The sequence below is a fragment of the Micromys minutus genome (genome assembly GCF_963924665.1).
Source record: "Micromys minutus genome assembly, chromosome: 10".
NCBI classification, from domain to species: domain Eukaryota; kingdom Metazoa; phylum Chordata; class Mammalia; order Rodentia; family Muridae; genus Micromys; species Micromys minutus.
Genome location: NC_137979.1, coordinates 19129292 through 19156416, shown reverse-complemented (window position 1 = coordinate 19156416; position 27125 = coordinate 19129292). Strand labels below are relative to the sequence as shown.

Genomic DNA, 27125 nt, shown 5'->3' with positions numbered 1-27125 from the left:
AAAGAGGGAGACTCAACTGAGGAATTGCCTCCATCCGGTTAGCTTAAGGGAATGTCTGTGAGTGAGTCTGGGTTAAGACCATGCGGGTGGTCCTGGGGTGTGTGAGAAAGTAGATAGAGTAAAGCCTTGAGAGCAAACTGGTAAGCAGGTTTCCTCCATGGTCTCTGCTTCAGTTCCTGCATCCCTGCCTTGATCTTCTGCCCTGGCTTTGCTCGCTGGTGGACTGTAAACTGCAAGCCAAACGAACCCTTTTCTCCCCTAGTCGTCGGTGTTTTATTGCTGTGACAGGAAGTGAGCTAAGGTAACCCTAGATAGCCATATATGACAATTTTAAAAAGAGAGAGTTAGGTGAAAACTGGCTTTGCCAGGAAATAATTTTGCGAATAAAACAGAGAGCCTGGTTTAATGTATCAATGTGTTGTCGTTTTTATTCAGGCAGCAGTAGGAAAAAAGTAAACACAGAGAGACAAGTGACCAGGCAAGCGACATTCTGTTCTTTCCTTCAGCCACTTGGCAGCCTCTGCCAAGATGTGTTTACTCGGCGCTGATCTTGGTGTGAACCTCCCGGCTCTTCACCCGCAGCTTGTTGACCTGGGACTCGGCGATGTCAGCCCGCTCCTCGGCTTCCTCCAGCTCGTGCTGCAGCTTTCGGAACTTGGCCAGGTTGACATTGGATTGTTCCTCCTGAGAACAGACGAGAGTTCTGGCACTTAGATGCAGTGGGCCTCACTCTGTTTGTTAGCCAGCTCAGATTATTCCACAATGGCATTTCCTTCTCATGTGGCGCTGGTCATGTCTAACCTCCAATCTCAACCCAATTTGTGACTCTAGTGACATTTTTGACTTGAAGGAAGGAAAGAAGAAATTGTTTTCAAATAGAAGAGACTAGTCTTTTGTCTAACCTTCGTTCCACCTCCCTGCTTCTTTCAAGATTCATTTATGTGGCAGGTGTTTAGCCTGCACATACATACATACATACATACATACATACATACATACATACATATATACATACGTATGTACATACACACAGATATAAATGTATATACATATATGCTTGTGCAACATATTCAGGCAGTGCCAAAGGAGGCCAGAAGAGGATCTTGGAGGTCCTCCAAGCAGAGACTCCTTCCCCCTGGAAATGTGATTACATGTGGTTGTGAGCTGCCGTGTGGGTGCTTGGAGTTGAACCTGAACTCTCTGGAAGAGCAGCCAGTGCTTTTGACCACTGATCCATCTCTCCATCGTCATCCTGTTTACTTTTCTGATGTGTTTCTTGGGTAGAGGAGGAGAAGAGAGCCAGGTGCCTCTAGAGACTTCAGTATGCAGATGTTTACACTGCAGTAGATCGGAAATGCCACGGACTGTTGTTTCCCTGTGTGTTTTAAGACTAATACAGAGAAGGGGAAAGCGGGACTAAGACAAAAGTCGCCTGCTTTTGCGGTTGTTTCCGTGCCTACCTTCTTATCATGTATCTACAGGAATGGGGGTGGGCACAGCAGGGAAAGGAAGAGCTGGCGAGCCTTCCAGCATCATTTCTTTGTTGCCCCTGCAGAACATAGGGCCTCACGCCACTGGCTCTCCCTCTAGTATCTCCAGCACCCAGGGAGGAAAGCCTTACCTACAGAGTGAGTCAACAAGTCAGTTGAGGGAGGAGGGCAATCAGTATTTGACTTTTAGGAACACATGATTTGTGTATGCTGAGGGACATGAATCATTCATCCTGGCATTAGTGTTTCTGTTGTGTGACTGTTGCTATCAATTAAAGCAGGGTATTCGGAGCTTTCTTTTTACCTGGTCCTTCCAGCCTGACAATATTTAAACATCTTCTCTTGAGCCCTATTCTATGATTTGCATGGGGTGTATACTTATATTTGTAAGAACACAACTTTTGTAAAATATGTCAATAGTAGATTCTTGCTGTGTGTCCTTCCTCCTCTCCATACATGGCTTTTTGAAAAACAAAAACAAAACATATTTTTATCTCCCAACAGAATTCTGCTTCTTTCTACAAACTCAAAGATACTCACAGCCTCCTCCGCTTGTCTCTTGTAGGATTTCACCTTCGCCTGTAGTTTGTCCACCAGGTCCTGCAGCCTCAGCACGTTCTTGCGGTCCTCCTCGGTCTGGAAGTTTGATTTAAAAAAAAAGAAAAAGAAAGAAAAGATATGCATTCAATCTAAAGAAATATGTCTTCCTTGGGTGCTAATATAAGTCACCGGTGTACCAGAAAGGGGACTTAGGGGTAAACCTGACCTACCCATGCTATAAACAGTGGTCCAGCTTCTGTATTAAAGGATTCCATACATCTTCTCCAGTTCTTACCCTCATATTCTGGGAGAGGCCACACTAACCAACTAACTAACTGACTGACTGACTAACTAACTAACTAACTAACTAACTAACATCTAGTTCATTTTGCAATGCCTATGTTCTTTTCTCTCTAACACTGCCTTCCCTCCCTTCTTTTCTTCCCTTTCTCTTCTTCCTGTTACTCCTTCCTTCCACCTTTCTTCCTATTAGTGGGAATCCAGCTCATGTGAACTATGTAGTCTTCCGCTGACCTGCATGCCCCATTCTGTGTTGTTTTGTAAAGGTTTCCCTAACCAGCCTAGCTCAGTGTATGCCTGGGATCAGCAACTCTGTTTTTCATTCTTTAGGTACATGGAGTTAATGTAAACGTCTGCAAGTACCACCAAAGTTGTCAAGAGGGGTTTCCTTTCCCTTCGGGCAAGATACCTGTACATTCTCAGAAGCCATTTCTCTTACCTGGTAGGTAAGTTCCTTTACTCTTCTTTCATGCTTTCTTAATCCTTTCACAGCCTCAGCATTACGTTTCTGTTCATTTTCAACCTCTCCTTCAAGTTCACGTACCTGTCACCAAGAAAGAAAGATGTATTTCTAGTCAGTGTTGGGGGGTTAGTCTAGGGTCAACTACAGGTATGAGCAGGGTGCTCCCGATCCCACAACAAGAGGAGTGTGCCCCCTTGACCTTCCCAGATTTAGGACTGCAGACACCCACCCTGGCCTCCAGTTTCTGGATCTGCTTCTTGCCGCCCTTCAGCGCCAGCTGCTCAGCCTCGTCCAGACGGTGCTGCAGGTCCTTCACCGTCTGCTCCATGTTCTTCTTCATCCGCTCCAGGTGGGCGCTGGTGTCCTGCTCCTTCTTCAGCTCCTCTGCCATCATGGCGGCCTGAGAGGAAAATAAGTCAAGAAAACCATGAGCCCGGGTGGTGGCGGGCAGCGCAGGTGTGAGGAGGATAATGTGCGTGGTGCTCACATCAGTAATGGCTTTCTTAGCCTTCTCTTCTGCATTGCGTGACTCTTGAATCACTTCCTCCACTTCGCTCTGCAGCTGGGAAACATCGTTTTCCAACTTCTTTTTGGTGTTGATGAGGCTCGTGTTCTGTTAAAGAATGGTGGGCATTTATAACTCTTTCAGGTTTCCCACTTGGGTTGTACAGTTGTTCTATTTTAGTCTAACATAGAAGTTACTAATGTGGAGCATTCTAGTTGGCACAAATTTGTAGTCATTTGCATGGTTGGAACCTCCTTCCTCATTCTCAGTCCTTTATTGCCTATCTGACTTATGTATAAGGACCTGTGGCATTTTAAGAGTGCCTGTACTGACAGGGTATGATGGCGCATGCTTGCCATCCCAGTGGTCCAGAGGCTAAGGCAGGTGGATCATGAATTCAGGGCCGGTCTGTGCACATAAGAAGATCCTGTCTCGAGACAACAGTGAATACCCATTATTAGTAATCATCTCGCCTTTGTTCTTTTCATTTGATTTATTAATAGTGTTCTCTGCTTATAAGGTTGGGAACAATAGGGGTTTTGTTTGCTTTATTTTGTTTTGATATGTGTGAGAATGTTTGACACAGGAAGTCTCTTAAAAGAGCTATGTGTGTGTACATGGTAGTGTAGGGAGAGAGAGACGGACTTGTCCATTGTGTGTGGGAGGAGGGATATTCTGAATTTGTATTATGAAAAGGTCCTGAAAAATTTCAACCCAGGATTCTTGCAGGGAAGGGAGACTCCCTCCGCATGGATTGGGAATGCTGGAGTGTGATTGTGGTGTCACTGAGATCTTTGGAGGGACTGCTCCGACATTTAATGCCTGGGCAAGAGCGGGTGGTACTAAGTGCTCTGTGAGGGAATGGAACAGTGACCATGGTGCAGTTGAACTCTGATGTGCCCCTGGTAAGTGCTGCATGAAGTATGTTTCGCTTTGGAGTCAAAGGCACGCTTACCCAGGGTTATTCTTCACGATTTTACTAACCCCCATAGTCTACCCTTATGTATAAACCTACAAAACCCTCTTGGTAGAAAAATCTAGAAAAGACAAACAGGAATGCCCAATATGGTGACCCAGAAGCCCCTCATAGCTACAGTGGTGGTTTGGATATAGCTCTATCCTTGGTTATATGCACATCCCCACACGATAGATTCCACACTTAGCAGTGCACCAGCATTTGTCTCACCTGGGTGTGGAGGAGCTGCACGCGCTCACTGGCATCCAGCAGCTCCTGCTCTGCAATCTTCCTGCTCCTCTCCGTCTGCTCCAGCGTGGCCCGCAGCTCCTCGATCTCAGCCTGCAGCAGGTTGGCTCTGCGCTCCACGATCGCCAGCTGCTCCTTCAGGTCCTCCTGGCCCCGGAGAGCATCATCCAGGTGCAGCTGCGTGTCCTATCGGTTAAAAAAAAATGTTTTGAAGATTCCGAAGATCTGAAACACCTCGGAGATGAGCCAGAGGAGTGCATTGGTGTTGGGAACAGGAGATGACTTGATTGTTATGTGTATGAGCTGAAAAATAATGCTCACTTTTGTTCAGAGTGAGAGCAAGATGTTGAAGGACAAAAGTCTTGTTCTGTCTTTGCCTTTAACTTATTATCTGTCAAATGGCCCCTACTATCCTTAATCAATTACAGAACAGTTTTTTAAATACCCCACATAGTGCTTGGCATCTGCTATTTTATTTGATCCTCACAGCCATCCATGAGATGGGAAACTTATTTTTATTATATAGAAGTAACAGGCCCGAATTAAATAACTTCCTTGAAGTCAAAACAACAAAACCAAGACCTGACCTCAGGCCTGTTTTATGTAAAGCCTGTGTATTCTCGATCTTGTCATTTCTTATCTTTCAGCTTCTGTTTGCTCTTCTACACATGAGGCCTGCAGACTATTGTGCTTTAAGCAGAGTGTGAGCCAGAATAACTCCTTTCTCTTTTAAGTTGCTCTTCCCTGGGGTATTTTATCACATCTGTGGGTGAAAGTAGCTAAAAACAGATGACTTAAGAAGTAATCGTGAGAACAGTGGGCAGGTGTGTTCTGTAACTCATCTAGGAGGCAAGTGCATGTCTACCTTGAGGATGCCCTGTGTGTTCCTGTAGTTCCTCAAGCTCTCGGCAGCCAGTCGGTTGGCATGGTTCAGCTGGATCTCCATCTCGTTGAGGTCCCCCTCCATCTTCTTCTTGACTCTCAGAGCATCGTTCCTGCTCCTGATCTCAGCATCCAGCGTGCTCTGCATGGACTCCACGACTCTGACATGGTTTCTCTTCAGCTGGTCGATCTCCTCGTCCTTCTCGGCAATCTTCCTGTCGATCTCAGACTTGACTTGGTTCAGCTCCAGCTGGATGCGCAGGATCTTCCCCTCCTCATGCTCCAGGGATGCCTTAAAAACATAGTGATCAGTCATCACTGAGCAGAAGAGACCTCAAGTGGTTGGAGTCTACTTGGAGTTTTCGAGGCAAACTCTCGTTGTCATCTTGTTGAATTTTAAAGCTAATATAGTTGTTCTAAGAACCTATGCGGCAAATCCAGTCACAGATTATATAGGACAATTCTGTTGTAAAGGTGCTGTGCACTATCTAAAGATTCATGATATACTAGCAGAATTATAGCGTTAATTTTACTGGTAGTATAAGCATACTACATTTATACATGTATAATGTTTCATAAACTACAGTCTTTGTGAATGATATATTTATCGGGCGTAGAAACTATTGTTTTTAAAATAGTTTTCCCTGATTATCTAATGTGTACTCATAAACAATGTGGAGGCAATGTATAAAAACAAAGCTTTCCATTGCCCCTCACAGTCAACTAGTTTAATGTGGTACAATTTTTTTCTACTATTTTTAAGGCAGAGTGTCTTGCTTTGATACCTTGGGTTCATGCATGATTTTTCTATTTCTCCATTTCTGTCTATTTTTATCTAATCAAAGTTTTATATGTAAATATACATCTTCCTTTTTAAAAACAAACATCTATGTCTATCATAAAACTTTCCCCCCATTAATCATACTTTTGGGTCATTTTTCACTTATTTATTTAATAAATGATTTAGACAGATAGAACATGATGGTCAGAGAATGACCTGTGCGAGTTGCTTCTTCCTTTCTGCCTTGTGGGTTCTGAGGATTGGATGGAAGGCATAAAGATTGGGGGAAAGCACCTTAAACTACGGAGCCCTTTGTCTGGGCTATTTTTGGTCTTTTAAGGTGCGACTTTGCTATACAGCTCTGGTTGACCTAGATCTTACTGTGTAGGTCAATATGGCGTCAAATTTGGACTAATCCTCCTGCCTCTACCTCCAACTGCTGGGATTTCAGGTATGTGTAACCTCTCCTGGACTATAACCATACTTGTCATTTGCAATTCTACTGTGATAGCTTTCCTTATTTAATTGGGCATATTTGTCTTGAAGTTTTACCTCTTAAGGTTATTTTTCTTGTGGTAAATCCTAAGAAACCGAGTGGATGAGTTCATTGGCATTTTCCCAACTTATTTTTAGTTTGTTTATGTGCACACATGTTTGTGTGGATGGATATCATGTTTCCACAGGAGCTTGGGGAAGTCAGAAGAAGGCATCAGGTCCACAGGAGCCAGAGTTACAGGTGGTTGTGAGCCACCAGATGTGGGTACCGGGAACCACACTCGGGTCTTCCTGAGGAGCAATCCAAGCTCTTAACCTATGAGACATCTCTCCAGCCCTAGTACTGACATTATGAAGGCTTTTGATAGGATAGCCCAATTTTAAATTTAAATCTGCATAGTAATGTATTCAACTCATGATACCATTACTCAGCTTAATTTTTTTTTTTGCCAGTGTTTGTCTGCTATTTCCCCCCACAGCATAGCAACCTGTACCTCTGCTTCCTCCAAGGCAGCCTGGATCTCACACTTCTCTTGTTCCACTTGCTTCTTTATTTTCTCCAGCTCGTGGATGTGTTTCCCTCCCTCTGCAATCTGCTCGGTCAGGTCGGAGATCTCCTCTGTGGAAGAACAGACGAAAGGAAGTGGTTGGGATGACGGCAACACGGAGGAGCCCTGTCAGAGCTGAGCAGGGTTGAGGATCGGGACTTACGCTGCAAGTTCTTGTTCTCTCTCTTCAGCGTCTCCAGCTGATCCAGAGACTCCTCGTAGGCGTTCTTCACCTTGAACAGCTCCGTGCTGAGAGAGCGGGACTCCTTCTGACAGGACTCAAGCTCAGCCTGAGTTTCCTCATACTTCTGTCTCCATTCTGATAGAACCTGAAAAGGCCATAGATTGTCAGCTGGGGACAAGGAGGAGAAAGACCTACTAGCGCTTCCATAAAGTTCAAGCAGGCTAGACCACCTTGTCGAAGTTCCTCTGCTTCTTGTCCAGGGCGGCGCAGGCGGCGTTGGTCCTCTCTACGTCCAGCATGAGGTCCTCCACCTCGTTCTGCAGCCTCTGCTTCGTCTTCTCCAGGGAAGCACACTTGGCGTTCACGGCTTCCACGTGCTCCTCGGCCGCCTGCAGACGCTGAGCCAGCTTCTTCCTGAGAAGTTAGCCAGACTGTCAAGGCCCAGCCACAGCCAGAAACAGGACAGTAACCGGACAATCCCTCTCACCTTCCTGCCCTAGGCTGGTGAACCCAGCTGTTTCTCAGCAGTGATCACTACACTTCATTTTAGACTGACAAATTGGAAGGTTCCAAAATGGCAGATCGTTGGGCTCAGTGAAGTTCCTGAAATGTTATTTGATTTCCACGGGCTGCTGTCAGTGCCTTAATAGATCAATGGCTCCAGATTGACAGAACTTCTGTTTGAGAATGACTGTGAAGATCATCAGCTAGGACAACACTGTTGATTGGTTAACATATCCCTTCTTAAGCCCGTGTGTGTTCTCTCAGACTCTTCTGATTCCTTTTATGACACCCCCCCCACACACCCGGAAAGAATAACTAATTTGTTTAAATTGTGTTTGTTTGGACAGTCACACTAGAGAACACAATTGTCAGATAAATCCTGATGGTTCGTGCAAATGCATAAAGCAAGTTTGATTTTCATTTGACTGGTCTCTATTCTTGCTTCATTCTTATTGGTGTGCCAAGGCCACAACCTTAAAGCAGCCTTTCAACTTGACACCCAGAAAGGGGAAGGTGTATTTGAAGGTGCCCTCTGTCTACCAAGACTAAAACTTTATCTTATTTAGACCAATCCTACACATTTCATATAGTTTTAGGGAACGCGATTGTGATTTGTTTGAATGTTTGGTCCACTCAGAGCTTAAGATGAACTCTCTAACCAGAGCCTCTGGTTCCAATACCAAATTTCCTCTAAGTAAGTCTATACCCTCAGGTTAGGTTAACTTCTTTCATCTATAAAATGAAAACAAACCAAAAATCGTGACGTGAATCTGCTGTGCCACTAAATGAGCATATGGTTGGCTAATATTTGACACAGGCACATAGAGGAGTAGGAAAGACAAAACCTGTCTTTCCTTCAGCTCCTGAATCAACATTGATGTGGTTAAAAGAAACTACACTCAATCATTGTCAGCCACTGATATCTTCATGTCAGCCACACCCATGGCTTCTTGTGGGACTTGCTGCATTAGGGAGCACGGAGACCGTAACTTTGTTCTCTTAAGTTCACATTTCATACTTGGCCTCCTCCAGCTCCTCCGTGCGCTGGATGGCATCCGTCTCGTATTTGGTCCTCCACTGGGCCACCTCGCTGTTGGCCTTGGACAGCGCCCTCTGCAGCTCGGCTTTGCCTTCCTGCTCCTCCTCGTACTGTTCCCGCAGCAGGTCACAGTCATGGCGGGAGGACTGCAGGGCGTGGGCCAGGGCGTTCTTGGCCTGCAGAGATGATAGTCCAGTGACTTCAATTCATAGATCCTATAACACTTAACTTATACACCTCAAGTAGTTGTGACTGAGCCTTCTCCGGCTTGCTTTGTGGGGATCGCTGGTAAAACTCACCTTGGTTTCCTCCTCGAGCTGTCGCTTCAGCTCCTCAATCTGCTGGGTGAACGCCTGCTTGCTCCTCGACAGCTGAGAGACTAATGCGTCTTTCTCATCCAACTGTCGGGAATACTCACCTAAGACCAGCAGAAGCAGGAGAACCCATTGTTTAGCAAGAAGCTGTGTGTACTTGGATATCTAAACATTGTCATAGAAGTGGGCTTTAACAACAGAGTCAGACATGGCGCTTCACGAGCAGGTGTGCCGCTGTAACCTAACAAACTTCCCTACTTAATTTTGCTCCCCACATCTGTGAGGCCTCATTAGAAGTGTTCTGATAGTTTGTTGATTTTCCTCTTAAATGAGAATATCACCGCATAGTAAGAACCCCCTTTGGGCAGTGCAGGGTGTGGGAGCCAGGGAAGGAGTATCTACCTGCTTCTGTCTGCAGACGCCCTCTCTGGGCTGTCAGCTCGTTGATCAGCCGCTGCTGCTCCTCCTCCTTGCTCTTCAGCTCGCTCACCTGGTCCTCCAGAGTGCGGCACATCTTTTCAAGGTTCCCCTAAGGACCACATGCACAAGGGGTAATCAAACACTGAATATGAATATAGGCAAAGAAGAAGAAGAAGAAGAAGAAGAAGAAGAAGAAGAAGAAGAAGAAGAAGAAGAAGAAGAAGAAGAAGAAGAAGAAGAAGAAGAAGAAGAAAGAAAGAAAGAAAGAAGAGAAGGAAAGAAGAGAAGGAAAGAAGAGAAAAAAAGAAAAATTGAATCCCAATTTTAATGTAATTAAGATGTTTTAATATTAAAATAGTAAGATATATTTTTAAAATATGTGTAGATAGTTACATCATTGGTGTTTGGCATGTGCCAGAGTTTAACATACATGTTATATTCATTATTGGAAAAAAGCCACATATCCCAATAATACCAACATTCACTTTTGTGGATTTTTGAAGTCAGAAGAGTGGGTTACTTTAAAATTTTAGAAATTTTAGAAAATGAAATTATTTGAATATTATCAGGACAGGAAATATTTGAATAATGCTATAAAATGCCTGAAAACCATGTTTGATACCAAGGACAGCAGATGCTGTTTTTCTGGCTCAATGCCATCTCTAGAGGCAGCGTTAGGCACCTTGGCTTTGGCGATGGCCTCTGCATTACTGCTAAGGTCGTCGATCTCCATCTTCAGCTCGCTCTTCTCCTTCTCCAGCTTCTGCTTCACCCGCTGCAGGTTGTCAATCTGCTCCCCGAGCTCAGCCACGCTGTCCGCGTGCTTCTTCCTCAGGGTGGCTGCAGTGGCCTCGTGCTGCAGGGTGGCCTCCTCCAGGTCCCTGCGCATTTTCTGGAACTCAGCCTCTCTCTTCTTGTTCATCTCGATCTGGGCGGAAGTGGCCCCGCCAGCTTCTTCCAGCCTCTCGCTGATCTCCTCCAGTTCCCTGGAGAGGTCAGAGCGCTGCTTCTCTGCTTTGGCCCTGGAGGCCCGCTCTGCCTCGATTTCCTCCTCCAGCTCCTCGATGCGGGCCTGGAAATCAAACACGTACATTAACACATCTCAGTTTTAGTATTACTTTTTGGGGTATAGAATAAAAGGGAAGGTGAGGGGCTAGTAGTACATGCCTTCTATCACAGAACTCAGGATGCTGAGGCAGGAGGATGTGAGTATGAGGTCAACCTGAGCTATATAGTGAAGCTCTGTCACAAAACACCAAAATGAATGGATGAATGAATGAATACATGAAAGAAAGAAAGAAAGAAAGAAAGAAAGAAAGAAAGAAAGAAAGAAAGAAAGAAAGGAAGGAAGGAAGAAAAGAGAAAGAAGAAAAGAAAGATGTGAGAAGATTCACCTGCAACTCTTTGATCTTCTTCTGCAGCTGGATTTCCACGGCTTGCTCATCTTCAATTTTGCTTATCAGATTGCTAATCTCAAACTCTTTCCTTTAGATAGAACAGCACATGCATTAACAAGCAAATTGTCTGAAAAGTGGCATCATATAGAATTCTCTCTAGAGCACTTACTTCTTGAGTTTCTCATCGAGCTGCTGTTTGTCGTTTTCTACATCCATTGTGGACTCCTGGGCCAGTTTCAGGTCCCCCTCCAGTTTCCGCTTGGCTCTTTCAAGATCCATGCGGATTTTCTTTTCTTGTTCCAGAGAGCCTTCAAGCTAATGATGAAGAGAAACCTGTTACAATCGAAATACACTTAAAGAAATATTTCAGAAGGGCATTTGAAACATGCTTACATCATCCACTTGCTGTTCCAGCTTGGTTTTGGCTTTGGTCAGGGTGTTGACTTTGTCCTCCTCTGCCTGCAGGTCATCCAGGGTCTGCTGGTGGGCCTCCTGGAGGGCCTTCTTCTCCTTGGTCAGCTTGGCGATGGTTTCGTCCAGGCCTGCCATCTCCTCTGTGAGGTTTTTCACCTTAGGAGGCAAACACGCTTTGCATTAAGTGGTATGTCTGAATGATTTTGGTTTTATGTCTTACTTAATGAAAAAGAGTCATGAGCCTGCCGTGTGCACATCTAATACCTTGTTCTCCGTGGCGTGCTTCTCCTTCTCAACCTTGGCCAGTGTCAGCTCTAGGTCATCGATGTCCTTCTTCAGCTCTGAGCACTCGTCCTCCAGCTTCCTCTTCTTGGCTGTGAGCTCAGCGTTGATCTCCTCCTCGTCCTCGGCTCTCTCGGTCACCTCTTTGATTTTGGCCTCCAGCTGGATTTTGTTTTTGATCAATTGTTCACACCTTTCCTCAGCATCAGCCAAGCTGTCTGCTTCCTGTGGATTCATTAAGACATTTAGACAGTCTGTCACTTGTTTTGAAAATTGCTTTTTTGGGGGCCAGGAGCAAAGTTTCTAGTGTTCATCTTTATTCTGTTGAATTCTTCAGCACAAACTTTAGTCCACCTTGAATTGAATGTTAGATCTGACTTAGAGACATGCAACTAATTTAAAAATTCAAATAGATGTTTAGAAGCAAAGAAATCTCCATAATGATTGGGCTGGAGAAAGTGGTGACTGTAGAATTATGTGTAGAAAAGAGAAAGATTTGTAGGCAGGGCAGTAAGAAGCCTGGATCCTTGTCTCCAAACATCCCATATGTGTTGTCTAGGGCAAGTTGCTCCCGCCCCCAACACGATGATTGCTTGAGGTTTCTACTTCTATGTCAAGAATTACTTATTGTCTTCAAATAGAAATTCAGAATCGATAAGAACAAGCAACTCTGAGAAATTATGCAGCTACATAAAATTTTTATAAGTAACTAATTAAAAGGCTCAAAAGTTTAACCACTAACTTAGTAGATGCCTCTGCTTCTAGAATGTGTTTTGTCTTAAGTGTTTAAACTGGATTTGGCTGAGGACTTTTCAGGTGCCTGTTCTCATCTTCACTAGCGATGCACTAGGTGCCTAACTGCTCTGACTGATCAAGAGACAGAAGGATCTAGTCTCAAACATTTGGAAAACTGTCCTTCCCACAATTTCTTCCTGCCACGGTTGGGCTTGTTGTCCCAGGAAATGGGCAGTTATGTCTGATTGAAGTGCTCTTGCTGGGTTCACTCCCCTACTTGACTACAGCACAGTCTCCCCCTGGACTCAGGAAGGGTGACTTTAAGAGACTCATTCATGCCAATGGAAGAGTTGGGGAGGGAGCCACACACTGCCTTCCGGAGTAGTAGCTCAGCTCATATAAATGCATCATGTATTCTCATCTCAAGGGATGAGGAGAAGGGGGATGGTTAACCTAACATTTTAAAAGACAGGGTCTCTCTACACAACCCTGGCTGTCTTGGAACTCACTATGTAGACCTTCTGGACCTTGAACTCACAGAGAATCTGTCTGCCTCTGCCACCCTAGTTCTGATTATTTTGTCTTGTAAGACAGTCTTAAGCACTCCCGTTTTCAAACTAGAACCATCTTGAGGAGTTTATTTTTGTTTATTTTTTAATTGTTGTTTTGTTTTCTTGCATTTTGCTGAGAACTGAACCCAGACATTTTAGCAGATGGGAAAGCGCTGTGTGCCAGTGGTCTGCATCTCTAGCACTGCCCACCCTCTTTTACTTTTTATATTGAGACAAAACTTCACTCCATTGCTAAGGCTGGAATTGGCTTTCGACTTGTTTTATATAGCCCAGGCAGGCCCGTGGGATCCTCCTGGCTCAACCTTTGAAATAGCTGGCATTAAAGGCCTTGCACTAGTAGATTTGGCTCAGAACTATATTTTTAAAGCTGGGACAATACAACCAAGTCAAAGATGCAAAAATATTTGAGTAAGGTTTGTTCATTTGGTTTTCAACCTCTTGCTTCAAAGTTGTGACTCCTCCCTCCCCCTTCCCGTGTAATGTCAAAGTAATTGTAGCTCTCCTCCTCAACACACGAATTGAAAGGAAATTAAAGTACTAACAAAATAAATCTGCTTCCCTCAAAAGAGTTTTTTTTTTCCCTCAAGAAAAGTCCCATGCTGTAAGTGACAGTCTCAGAGTTCAGGAATTGCCACCTACAGCAGGGTGATATGACATGGTCAGAACAGAGCACTCACAGATTGAACTTGGAGTTGCAGGTCATTTTTCTCTTTGAGAAGAGTGACCATTTTTTCCTCCAGCTCCTTCCTCTTTGCCTCCGACTTGGCCAGCTCATCTTTGGTTTTCTGGAACTCCTCCTTCATGTTGGCCATCTCCTTCTCGGTCTCCGCGCTCTTCAGCAGGGGTTTGATCTTGAAGAAGAGCTTCATCCAGGGCCAGTGCTTGACGTTCATGAAGGCGCGAATGTTGTACTGGATGCAGAAGATGGACTCCCTGCATTGTGGGAAGAGATGGTGTAACCATCCCACCGGCAGCACAGTGACTGAGATTTATTGCCGACAACATGGTTTTCCTGTCCTGACACGTGTTCATCCTAACAGTAGAAGTTAGAGTCTGTCACCCTCAGTATTGCTACTCTGTGAATATGAATGCTGATCACACAGAGCGATTGAGTGTTCTCAGTCCCTGCCGAGCTGGCAAGGATGGGCTGAGTGTGGAGGACACAGACTATACTGTCTGAGCGCCCTGCCATGGGAAGAGCAGACACACATGACAGGAGTGGATGGAAGAACATGGCCATTATACTCAGATTGTGCTGTCTAACTGTTGCCACAGAGCTGTAAGCTTCCAGGTGAGGCACCATAGGCTGAAGGATTCACCTGCTGAATTAGCCACTCTTCTCCTGTTGGTGTCTTCAGGTAATATACTGACTTTTCTAAAATCTCTGAGTGGCTTAGTCCTGTCTGCATAATAACCTCGTTCACATTTGGAGACATCTTTTAGCAGCAAGTAAGCTCCAAAGAAGCTTTATTTAAATTAAAAAAATGGAATGGTAAGATTGGTACAGTTCTTCAGATGATAGCAATAGGCTGACAATGTTTGGGTGACTTAGGCAATATGTAGGCATCTATAAGTTTATTACCAGGCAGGTTTTATTTCTATTGGTTCAGTTGCCAGGAAATCCAACTCTGAGAAGGCAGATACCATGACACAAGCTTTGATACAGATGGATTGGGGGGAAAAAACCCAAAACTCTGATGATGCCAACCTTAAAAATTCAGATGAACAAAATTGGTAAGATGTGTGTATGGCTAGAGCAATGCACAAAAGTGTTGTGTAGATAAACTGGAGGGTGTTCATTTGGGAAAGAAGAAAAGGGACTTGTCACTAAATACATTTGGGTGAGCAGACAAGGTCTGTTCAGACCTGAGAATAAATGGCAAGTGAATTATTTAGCATTGCTGGGAAAGACTGTATGGTTACATAAGAAAGATATGGTGGGAAATAGAACACGGACCGCCAAGCAAAGCAGCCTGGCTTGGTTGTAGAATTTTATGGCAATCTGGGAACAGAGATGTGGGGTGATGAAAACTGCTTGCTGTAAAATGTTTCTGTGCATGTGATGGATTGGGGGTGCTAGGGGTGGGGCAGAAGTGAGGAGAGAAGTCCTGGGAAGTCTATCCTGAAGGGTGATGCTAAGGCTGATGTGTTGTAGGGAGGAAAGCTCATGCTAATCTCAGAATGAGAGGATCAGGAATGAGGAAAGCTGATGGACAGTCCCCAGGGTGTATTGTGTCAGGTGACCTCGTGATCCCAAGGATGTACATAGCCGTTACCTTCTCTGAAGCATTTTCTGGTACTCGACTCTCATGAGGTACCCCCTACAGACGGCCTGTGTTCTTGTTATGATCTGTGCCAGCTTTTCATCTCTCATTTCTTCCAGGAGACCCAGGAGACCAGCTTTGAAGAAAACCTGGAGGAACAGCAAGTAACAAGTCTTCCCCATACTTGGGCTGTGGGTCCATGGGTCAGGTGTACAGGAGTCGCAGCCATACCTTGGTGTGTCCAAATTTATACTGAGTGTGATCAATATCAATAGAGCCCAGAAGCTTCTCAGAGGCCTTCTTGCTGTCGATGAACTGTCCCTCTGGAATAGCGCTTGCGTTTAAAACCTTGTATCTATACAGTTAAACACACAAGGAAGGTCAGAAAGGCATAACCTCTTGCCAAACTGCCACTGAATAGAAGTAGCTGCTTAACTCCCAGAACAAAATTTAAAGTAGAGATCTAATGAGCTAACGATAAACATTCATAGCATTTAGTGTCATTTGGCAAAGAGGTCTGACCTCTGTTTAAAGTCCCCATACAAAATCCTGCTGGGGAACCCCTTCCGGCAGATGCGGATGCCTTCCAGCACCCCGTTACACCTGAGCTGGTGCAGGACCAATTCGTGCTCCATGGCACCTGTGAACAGAGAAAACTAGTTAAGTCCTGGGTAGTGAATTTTCAGATTGAGCCTCGTTTGTTATTAATGCTTTGTGTCTTACCAGGAGTTTTGGTTTCATTGGGAATGATACACCGTACAAAGTGAGGGTGGGTGCTCCTTAGGTTGGTCATCAGTTTATTTAAGTTTTCCTAGAAAGGGAGACAGAAGAGCCTTGAGAAAGTTGAGTTTTAAGTTTCTTTCCTTTCTTTGCTTTTGTTTTTTTTTGGTAAAAATTATATAGCACACATTCCTATCTACTGGACGTAAGCATACGAGGCCAAAACTGCTGGGCATTATGAAGGCTTTCAGTATTTAACCTGCTTTAAAACTCAGAAGGCCTAAGTGCTGGGTAGAAATACAGATAACCAACATGTCCACGGTAGCACCTAGGTCCAGACAGCATGGTCAGCGGTCTTCATATGCAGACAGTACGCCCAGCCAGCATCGGAACACTGGCCATAGGCTGTCTCTGCCAACAGGGACTCGGCTGCCTATGTGCCATCCTCTGTCTCCCTGGGCCTCTCGTGAAAACAGTTCAGATGACCTCTGTGACCTCTCATCTTCAGCACTAGTAATGTACAGTAGCTGGCAAGTTCCAGCAAAAACTCAGCTCAGCAGTCCTTCCAACCTTTAGCATTCTGGTAATTTCTCGTTTTGTTTGCTGTAGAGTGTAAAGGTATGAGTCAATGTAATTCTGTGTGGGCGGATCTTAGGTGTGTGAAAGCATTTTCAACCTAGAGTATATGGGGGAGTAATTGATTATGATGCCGTGTGTCACTCAGCCGTAAAGATGTGCATGTAGACACCTCTTACATATGCTTTCTCCACGCATCTCAGCCACTAGGAAATCAAAACAAACAGCATGAAGATCTAAGACTGAAAAATGCCTTTACAGACAAGTTTACAAAGCAGCCTTCCATTTTGTTGGATAATGTAGATTATAGTGAGATGGGAAAAGGATAAGACAAAATTTTCTGGCTAAGTCTGGGGTCATTGGTCACACCTGCATCTTAGTTTTGAAAGCAATGAAGCATCAAAGTCCTCACAAGCAGTCCTCAGACTAAACACCTTACATGCCCCTGTCAGCAAGAGCCATGGCATGGAAGAGTTATAATTGCATTATGGGAATGTTCAAGTATATAATGGAAAAGCTCCACTACTTCGACATAGTATTATTCTTTGGTAGTTTAGCCATCCATTTAGATCACTAGGCTAAGTTTTAGAGACTTTTGTCTGTTCCATCCATCTCAGGGGGAGAATGTGTTTGGATAGGAGAATGTTCTAAAGAATGCATGTTCATCTTCAAAGGAAACATAAATCCTAGCAAGGGGGCCCATGTCTGGAATCTTGCACCCAGGAGCTTGAAGTACTAAGTTCACAAGTTCAATGGCAGTGTGAGCTACATAGGAAGATATTGTCCCAGAGAGAGCAAAGGAAGTCCCAAGTCTTCCCAAATAGTACTGTTAATGGGACTGGAATACAACCGTCACAGGGATAATCACACTGAGGTTCAGAGTGCTTTCGTAAAAAGCATACTTATTGTTGGTAATTATTTCTATGCTTGTGCGTGTGTGTGTGTGTGTGTGTGTGTGTGTGTGTGTGTGTGTGTGTAAAAGAGAGGTCCACATTCCTGAATTCATCAGGAAACCATAATGAGGAATAAAGAATAAAGCTCCCACCCCTACCCAAGCATTGCTTTAGATCTATCCTGATGAGTACATATTAAAATCGATTGCTGTCACCATCCCATTCCCTCCTAATTTATTCTAAATCCCATAGATATAATACATAGAAACTGAATCTATTTCTTCCAATTTAAATTTATACTTTACCCTGAAAAGGGCTGACACAGTTTGGAAAGAAGAGCCCTTCTTCTTAGCTCCTTTCTTTGCACCGCCATCTGAGATAAAAAGAAAACCCATCAATAAAGTAGGTTCCCTGGGGTCAAAGGGGTGTAGGTACATTCTGAGGGAATAGTTTGGTTTGGATGAAGGACACAGAAGTACCTGCTTCAGCACTGGCATATGTGGAAAAGAGGCTAGCCAGAGTTTTCATTGCTGACTTCTGGTACAGTCCCACCACGGTGTCGTTCAAAGGGTCCTTGTTCTTGTCCAGCCAGCCAGTGATGTTGTAGTCCACGGTGCCCGCATAGTGCACCAGGGAGAAGTGGGCCTCGGCCTTGCCTTTGGCAGGCTTGGGCTTCTGGAAGTTGTTGGATTTTCCCAGGTGCTGGTCATACAGCTTGTTCTTGAAGGAGGTGTCTGTCGCCTTGGGGAACATGCACTCCTCTTCCAGGATGGAGAAGATGCCCAGTGGCTGAATTCGGAGAAGTGAACTTCGATAAACCTCACTTTTCTCAATGGATACAGGTATAGTGACTGCCCTTTGAGTTATGAACATTCCCAGTTAAATAAAAGCACAGAGTAAGTAGGGTTCCAAGCTCAAACAGTCCCTTTGTTACCTCTAGGATTTCCCATCCTCAGTCTCTCACTCAGTCTGTAGCATTAGGTTCAGTTAAAAGCATAGCTGAACACTAATTCCACAGAGTTTACAGAAAACTTGTTAAATACTTTTTATTATTATACTCTCCCATGTTAAATGAATAAAAATTGTTGCCAAAGTTTTACTTTACTCCAAAAAGGACGTACTGGAACTGGCTCAGCAGGCAAGAGTGCTTGCAAGAACACACATAAAAGTAAGATCCAGTCATACACATACCTGTAACCTTACTGCTGTGGGGCAGGTAGGAGCTACCCAGCCTAGTGAGAGGTCTTATCTCAAGAGAGGAAGACACAGTGTGATAGAGGAGGGCACCTAGTATCCTTCTCTGGGATGCACAGGGGCACAGGTGATGTGCCTACACGTGTTTGAGCATGCACACATTTTTGTCTGAGAATAATATTGACTCCGTGTACAGTAACAAAAATCCAAATAACCCAAGCATTCCTCAAGACATCTTAGCTATTTAGTCTCCTTTCGTATAGATTATTAAGTAGCACGAGCAATCTGGCTCCTCGGTTTCAGATGCACTAGCTATATCCTCTATCCAGCAGTGTTTTCTTTAGGAAAAGATGTTTACTTCTTTTTCCGTCCTGGACTCTAGGAGAGGCAGATTGGAACCAGCAAGAGTGGTTCAGCGAAGGCAACTGTCCCAGACAGAGTATTCACAACCGCCTTTCAGAGGGGTATGAGTCAATGTTGGGACAAAATAGGGAGGAACCGAGTGCAGGCAGCGCCTCCCAAACCCTCGTTGTACAGGGAATGTGTGTGACCTCTGAACAGTGCTCTTCCAATGTGTTCAGCTCTCAGGCGATGGGAAGGACACTGATACTTCCTAGAGTTCTTTAAGACACCAGAGATTCATCCTCATAGCCAGGGTCTGCCGCTAAAGTCACACAAACCTTCTCGATGAGCTCGATGCAGGCAGCCAGGTCCATCCCGAAGTCGATGAAGGTCCACTCGATGCCTTCCTTCTTGTACTCCTCCTGCTCCAGCACAAACATGTGGTGGTTGAAAAACTGTTGCAGTTTCTCGTTGGTGAAGTTGATGCACAGCTGCTCCAGGCTGTTGAACTACACAGAGCAGTAGAGGTTTCCCGGGTTAAGTGGATATTTATAGGAGTAAAATCTGTTCATGAAAATATTCTTATGGAAAATAATCTGAATAGAGCAATGAAGTTAAATGTTAAGTATTTAAGCCGAATTGTGGTTTGTTCAACATTCCCAGAGAGAAGTGTCTTTCCTGTGAACTCTGGACATTCTTTGGGAATTCATATATCAACTACACTGCAATTTTTCCTTCCTTCTCTCCTTCCTTTCTTCCTTCTCTCTTTCCTTCCTTCCTTCTCTCCTTCCTTCTTTCTTTTCTTCACTCCTTTTCCCCTTCCTTCCTCTCCTCTTTCTTTCTTCCTCCTTCCCTTTCCCTTTCTTTCTTTCTTTTTTTTTTTCGAGAGAGTTTTACTAGGTAACTCTAGCTGTCTTTCGACTCACTACATAAACCAGGCTGACTTTGAACTCACAGAGATATATCTGCCTGTTTCTACTTCTTGATTGCTGGCAATACGGGTGTGCACAGTCGTGCTTGAACATCCACATTTTGTTTTCTTATCTGTTCTCCTATCTATCTAATACATTACAGCCCCAATAGCATCTACTTTACTTTTGCCTGTAAGAATGCACAGATAAGAATGTATGTCAAGAATAGGACTTCGGCCCTATGCTTTATGGTTCTGATGTAAAATAGAATGGAAAAGTGGCTTATTAGAAAAGCCTATAGAGGTGCTATCTCTATTCTCCAATTCTAGAAGAGTCTATACTTTGGCTGTCATGTTTTTAAGGAAAGTTCGTTGGGACACTTAATTGATGTATAAAATGAAATGGATGATTAGTTTCTTTTCTGTTGACATCAAATAACCTCACTTGTCTGGTCCATGAAAAGAAAGGTCTGGTACAGTACAGCAGTTGAAGATCCGAGAGTCTTTGTATCACTCACTCTCTCACTTTCCCTAGGATAAAGCTGAAGCCTGACAGGGAAATAGTTTAGACAAGGTAAACCTGGAAGAGGAGAGGCGAACACCTATGGCTGGGCTCCAGTCTTTCTACTTTTTCTCCTTCGTGCCCAGGTCAATGCAAGATGCCTTTTCTATGTACCAAATGCTGCAGATAGAACCTATCTTGGCTTTGTGTTATATGCTCATCAAATCTTTAACATGTGTTTGATTTTCCTTGTGTATTAGGTTTTACTATGATCATGATGATATTGTTGTTGTTGATGATGACGATGATGATGATGATGATAATGGTAACATAGACTTCTCTTTCTTGGAAGTTAAATGAGGCAATATTTGAAGTCCCTAGTATCAAAAATATACTGACTGCTCAATAAATTTAGCTGTTACTGTTTTCTATTACTGCTTAGATATTTTAGGACTAGCTCTTATGCTGGGTTCAATGTTGGAGCAAGCAATATGTGCAATATAAATGATTGTCAGTACGCTGAAGTTCAAAGTTGTGCCCCTCACTTCGTATTAATACAAAGATAACTCACATCAAAGATCTCAAAGCCGGCGATGTCCAAGACCCCGATGAAGTATTGCCGGGGCTGCTTGGTGTCCAACTGCTGGTTGATGCGGGTGACCATCCACAGGAACATCTTCTCATAGACAGCCTTAGCCAGGGCACCCACTGCATTATACACCTTTGCAGACATAGCAATGTTAGTGTTATTAAGCTGTGTCGGGTAGGCCTCAGTGTTTGATTCACGGAGGATATGTTATATGCTTACTTGTTGCACAGTCTGGCCTTTGGTGACATACTCATTGCCAACCTTGACCCTGGGGTAGCAGAGGGCTTTGAGCAGGTCAGCAGAGTTCAGACACTGGAGATAGGCAGCCTTGTCAGCCACTGTGGTGACACAAATCAAGAAATGTTTAACAATGGCCATCCTTCTTAGCCTCATCCCTTTGTCTTTCTCCTATCTAATTACTCCATTATTTGGGTTTAAAAAGAAAAAAAAAACTCTTTAAATCAATTCACACAAACCAGTCAGATGAGGTTCTGTGTATGTATATTAAGGTACTTGGTAGCCACTAAATGGTTGGTCACTAATGCTGGCTTTTAATGACTTGTCGAAAGTAGGATTTGAGAACAGTTTCATTAACCATGAGAAACAGTGCTTATTTTGACATTCTGCTCCAGGTTTGAGACATGGTCCCTCCCTTTAAGACTTCAGATATTGTTGGAAGGGTAAGAGAAATAAGCCATAAGGAGGTAAAAGGCAGGGAAGTTGGACTCTTTTCCTGGTTCCACTTCTCTAGATTTGGCCTCACCTGATCTAAAGAACCTATTCCTTCATCTAAAAAAGCAAGGGTTAACTAGAGTGGGTGATCCTCTCTAAAAGTCCAGAATATCTGGACACATATAACGTGTGCCATGCGTGAGAAAGAACATCTGGAGAAGACTGAGGGAGAGGAAGAAAGAGAGGGAGCATGTTTGGGGACAGGTGAATAACTGGGCGGTGATTCCTATATACCGAATGTTTGTTTTTCCATATGTAGGGCACATGGTTTTTCTTTGTCAGCTCCTTTTTATTTTTTTTCTTGCTTGCAGCCTTTGACAGCGTGAGTGTGCTGGCGCTCCTAACCATTAGGCTTTCCCAGCAAACGCTAAAACACCACGTAACTCTCTCATGTGTCCCGACCTGGCTTTGCCAGGACAAAGCAGGAGTTCCACCTCGTTCTGTTTCCAGCTCTCTGACCCTAGGTGAGTTTATCTGTGGCTGCTGAGCTTTGACGTACCTAGTTTGAATCTACAGTGATGATGAAGTGATGGAGGAGTGTAAAAGGAGGGTGTGGAGGCAGCCATATGTGTGTACAAGTGTGCTGTAGTCTTCAGAAGCAGACTCACAAGGAGATATGCATATGGGATGGGATTTAAAGTGTTTCAATTAGAAAATTCTCCAACTCAAGCCTACATAAAGGGTATTTTGGTACCTTCAGTGCCATCCGGCTCAGCCTGCTCCTCACGCTGCTTTTGCTTGAACTTCATGTTCCCATAATGCATCACGGCCCCTGTGAGTTTATAGATGGACACTTTCTCTTCAGGTGAGAAGCCCAGGATGTCAATGGCACTCTACCAGGAAAGACGAAAGGGCAGAAGTTAAAGCAGAAGACACTAAGGATTTATAATATCCACCAAGGTGACCACACCTCTGTGGGATTTGCTGTTGTCATCAGAGCCTTTTCAAGGAGTGTGTGCATATATCGTGACTTACATCTGTGGCCATCAACTCTTCTTGGTCGTCAATGCTGGGCACCGTGATCTCCCCCTGACTGACAAAGGCGAAGTCGTATGGGTTGGTGGTGATGAGGAGCATTTCTGAGCACATAGAATTAAGGGTATAAGTTTGGCACCAGAAATTGTTAGTGTAAAATTTACCTTCCCTCCCCAAATTTAAGTTCTTCCTTACCAATTAGCTCTGGCTTCTTATTGGAGGTGATCTGATAAAAAATGTGGTAACTTCTTTCAGCTTTTAGCTGAAAAGTGACTCTAGACTTCTCTAGAAGATCTGGAAAGAGAGAGATCAAACTAGAAAAAACAAACAAACAAACAAACAAACCATTCTTTTGACGTAATGTAAACCTTAGTGTCTTTGGCCAAAACTAAAGGACACTGCGCTTGGCTCCACTGAGATTTCGGTGGGCTCACTCTGTGGTTACCGAAGTACACAGGACAGCTGCACTTTCCGGGTGGGTGCAGCCACTGAACCCCACTTTTTTCCAAAAATTAGTTTCAAATGGGGGATCCTCGACCTCCGTTTGTTAGCTGGCTTCCAGTGTCTTTGGATCATCTTACATTATCTGTGGTGAAAGTCTAGCTTGAAGACTTTGGAGATAATTGGCAGGTAACCCCAGGGGTGGGAAATCAGAGGTGCTTCTGAGGTTGGCAAGTCCTCTGGAATGCAGATGGGATCATTATACTGAGGCTGAGTCCTGGGTGATACCGAGATACTGAGATAGTGAACTGTGGGTGAGTCTGGCATTGGCTCTCGGACAACGCTACCGGCCAAGTGGTGTTCTGAAGTCTTCTTATATAGAAAACGTTGCATAATGGCCCTGTAACCAAGCTGACTTTTCTCCCCCTCTTAGATTTTCAGTGGTCCAGTTACTCACATGTTTCAATATCAGCAGATGCCAGTTTCCCCGTGGTACCGAAGTGGATTCTAATGAACTTGCCCTGGAAAAGATAAAGACATACTTAGTACTAAACACTGACACACAGAGATAAACATCAAAAATATCAACTTAAATGGGATGATCGCAGCAAGTAAGCACAGGTAGAGCCCCCCTGTAACCCAGAGACTCACAAAGCGAGAGGAGTTGTCATTTCTCACAGTCTTGGCATTCCCAAAGGCCTCCAGCAGGGGGTTGGCACTGATGATTTGATCCTCCAGGGTCCCCTACATGGGAAAGAGCAATCTTTGCATCTGGGATCCAGACTCCTGAACACCATAGCAGAGTCTGGATCCACATTCTGGCTACCAGACCCACCTGCATTTTGCCAGACTCCTCCTTCTTTTTCTCCCCAGTGACCGCAATTGTTGCAAAGTACTGGATGACACGCTTGGTGTTCACCGTCTTCCCGGCCCCGGATTCTCCGCTGTTAAAGACAGGGGAAAGGAGATCAGAACTGTGCAGTCTGCCAGCAACGCTTATGACAGTTGCTGCCAACCAGAAAGAAGAAGAAAGTCACATACGTGATCAGGATGGACTGGTTCTCTCGGTCTGTGAAAGCAATAAAGACCAGTGGTCAAAACTCAGTATGTTCAACAGAAAGGAGTGAAGATGGGGGAGCCCAGACTCACTGACTCTTAGAGTAAGATTTCTGAAAGCGAGAGGCAAGGAATCACCTATGTTTTTTTTTTTTTTTTTTTTTTTTTTTTTTTTTACTTTATTGTTTTTTGTTTTAGTAAATACACATAACATAAAAATCTATCACCTTTTAAGTTCTCATGGTGTCTTTGTGGTGTATATGTGTGTAAGGGCATGAGAACGTGTGTGTGTGTGTGTGTGTGTGTGTGTGTGTGTGTGTGTGTGTGCACATACTGAATCCCAAGACTGGTCCTGGGAGTCTTCCTTGATCACTCTGCACCATACTCACTGATTCAAGGTCTTCCAGTTGATCCTAAAGCTCACAGATACATCTAGTCTAGCTATCTGGATTTTTGGAGGTGGGCTGGGGGTGGAATCCTAAACTCCCCTGGCCCAGGCTGCATTTGCTTGGTTGCTAGGGATCTATATTCTGTTCTTTATGTTAGGAGAAGCACTATATTTATGTAGCTGTCTCCTTGGTATAGTTCTGTGGGATTATTCTCTCTCATGCTGTACAGCCTTCTTCTTTCAAACATCTTTTCATCTTGTAAAAATGACCCTCTGTACCCATTACATAGTGCCCCCCCCCATTCCTCTGGACCTGGAAACTACTCTTCAGCTTTCTGTTGACAAAAATGACTATTATCAAATTGCCATAAGAACAGAATCACACAGTGTCTTTGTGACTTTTTCACATAGCCTGTTCTCAAGGTTTGCCTTTGTTGTGGTACTGCCAGAATTAACTCTCTTTAAAGGAAGAGTACTATTCCATTGCATGTATATACCATCCTTTCCCTAACTGTTCTCCAGTTGGTGGGTGTGTGGGTTTGTTGCATATTTTTGCTGTTATAAATGACGCTGCTATGGACAAGAGCTGCTAAGAGATCTTGGAATGCCTGCTTCCTTTTTTTTTTTTTTTTTTTTTTTTTTTTTTTGGCTAGCTTCCCAGAAGTAGAGATCATGGATGAGACCCTTATTATATTCCAATTGCTCGAGAACCACTTTACTATTTTCCATAGAAATTCTACCATTTTTACATTCCCACCAACAGTGAATTGCATCCTTATTTTAGAAAATTATGTCATTAGAACATTTAAGTGCACATAAGAGCAGAGACTATGCTATTGAGGTTCTGGAGACCTGTCCTATAGAGGAATAGTCATTAAGACTTGGCCAATTTCGTGGCATTGCTCTGCTATTCCAACCACATTGGGTTATTTTGAAAAAAACATCTCAGACATAGGGTGATTTTCGATGTGAGTAATAACAGTCCCTGGATTGTGAGGTCATTAGAGACGGTAGATGTTGCTTAGGTGAAATCTCCCACTTGGCAGACAGTGACGCTGAGAGTTAAAAGACAATGGCTTCTTAAATTTGAGTTACAGGTAAGGTTGAAGATAGTCAGGTATTTTATGTCCGCTTTACCTATTTTTTCAACTTCTTGTTCTTTGTTCCCTTTTGATGTCATTAATTTGACTCCTGATGATGCCAAATAAGAAATGATCTAATTAATTAATGAATGAATTTTCTTTCAATATAGATATTTATCTATATGTAATAATGTATTTTCTCAAAAATTCTACTTTATCAACTCTGCAATTCTGTGTTGATGGATTGTGAATCTTTGAAACTTCTAAGTTCAAAAGCATTTCCAGAGAAAAGTCCACAGGTTGTTTAGATGTATGTGCACACTTAGACTTCTTCCTTAGCTTCTCTGTTCAAGGAAATGGGTATGGATTTTTGGGTTCATAAGATCATCCTCGTTTTCTAATGAATAAAATCATGTACAACCACATTACTTCTAGGAGAATAGACAAGAAAACAATGTCCTAGTGTTTCAGGCAATGTTCAAATAACACTCAGCCAGTCAGTGCCATGGTTCTGTACAATATTGTATGAAAATTATGTTTGGGAGCCTAGGTGACTTTAAGTTTAGGGTAGCCCCAAAGCACGGAGAGTCATTTGGTGATGGTGTATATTGCAGTTTCTGGATATTGACACCTCCGGCAGGAGCCAACACGTGTAACTTTGAGGAACGTGGGCACAGAGTCTTTGTGAAAGTCCAAGCCAGTTTGTCATACGGGATCCCTGATGTGTCACTTTCCCTCCCCACCCCTTTAAAAGACAGTCTATGAACAAGAACAGCAAAATGACAAGAAAGAGAAAAACGTGTACAGCTACAAAACTCCACAGAAGACAAGGAATGTGGGAACTGAGGCCATATTCAGAGGCATTTGGTATGTGAAGAGACAAGGTTCTAGTGCTGTTCTGGGACCTACATGCTTTGAGAAGATGGACTAACAGACTTTAATAGGAGAATGTTTCAAAGTCCCTGAGAGGAATTCTATAGTTTCTCTTTACCTCCTATGGGCTATTTCCAGTTTACACTCCCCAAGACTGGCAACATCAGCTTTGTCATTTGAAAATCCACATAAGAATTCAGAGTTCTCTGGATATGGCTGAGACATTTTTTTTTTTTTTTTGACTGTTGAGGATGTAAATACTTTCAAAAGGATCTCTTCTAAATTTTTTATATCCAAGTCAGAAAAAAAAAAAATGAGGGAAGAAACTATTCTGTTTTTGGAAACCGGCTCTTTGCTCTATCTGAGCTTTCATTTGCTAGCCCCGCTGGCTTGAGCAGGCCAGTGAATTCCGGAGTGTCACTGTTCACATCCTAAAGTGGAGATGACTGCCGGAAAGAACAAATGTCATGGCTGGGGTTGTTCTTTGGAAATGGCAAGTCCCAAGAGGCACAGATGTCT

General features: G+C 43.8%; 1 protein-coding gene across 1 annotated transcript in view; it reads right to left on the bottom strand.

Moving 5' to 3' along the window:
- Positions 1-429: 429 nt before the first annotated feature.
- The window catches only part of LOC308426122 (myosin-8), a 29730-nt gene continuing 3034 nt past the window's right edge, over positions 430-27125 (bottom strand). The window contains exons 5-39 of the mRNA XM_080923874.1: positions 24249-24276; positions 24043-24151; positions 23859-23951; positions 23665-23728; positions 22962-23060; positions 22767-22870; positions 22486-22624; positions 21279-21397; positions 21042-21191; positions 19397-19567; positions 18002-18311; positions 17828-17895; positions 16057-16144; positions 15856-15973; positions 15565-15688; positions 15346-15482; positions 13747-14002; positions 11745-11987; positions 11460-11636; positions 11236-11381; positions 11064-11154; positions 10352-10741; positions 9652-9778; positions 9235-9353; positions 8915-9111; positions 7623-7806; positions 7372-7537; positions 7155-7279; positions 5368-5676; positions 4485-4688; positions 3281-3406; positions 3023-3193; positions 2770-2874; positions 2031-2126; positions 430-684 (exon numbers count right to left, since the gene is read on the bottom strand). Coding sequence (XP_080780000.1) covers positions 535-684; positions 2031-2126; positions 2770-2874; positions 3023-3193; positions 3281-3406; positions 4485-4688; positions 5368-5676; positions 7155-7279; positions 7372-7537; positions 7623-7806; positions 8915-9111; positions 9235-9353; positions 9652-9778; positions 10352-10741; positions 11064-11154; positions 11236-11381; positions 11460-11636; positions 11745-11987; positions 13747-14002; positions 15346-15482; positions 15565-15688; positions 15856-15973; positions 16057-16144; positions 17828-17895; positions 18002-18311; positions 19397-19567; positions 21042-21191; positions 21279-21397; positions 22486-22624; positions 22767-22870; positions 22962-23060; positions 23665-23728; positions 23859-23951; positions 24043-24151; positions 24249-24276 — 5303 coding nt within the window. The 3' untranslated portion in view covers positions 430-534. The remainder of the gene's footprint in view (positions 685-2030; positions 2127-2769; positions 2875-3022; positions 3194-3280; positions 3407-4484; positions 4689-5367; positions 5677-7154; positions 7280-7371; positions 7538-7622; positions 7807-8914; positions 9112-9234; positions 9354-9651; positions 9779-10351; positions 10742-11063; positions 11155-11235; positions 11382-11459; positions 11637-11744; positions 11988-13746; positions 14003-15345; positions 15483-15564; positions 15689-15855; positions 15974-16056; positions 16145-17827; positions 17896-18001; positions 18312-19396; positions 19568-21041; positions 21192-21278; positions 21398-22485; positions 22625-22766; positions 22871-22961; positions 23061-23664; positions 23729-23858; positions 23952-24042; positions 24152-24248; positions 24277-27125) is intronic.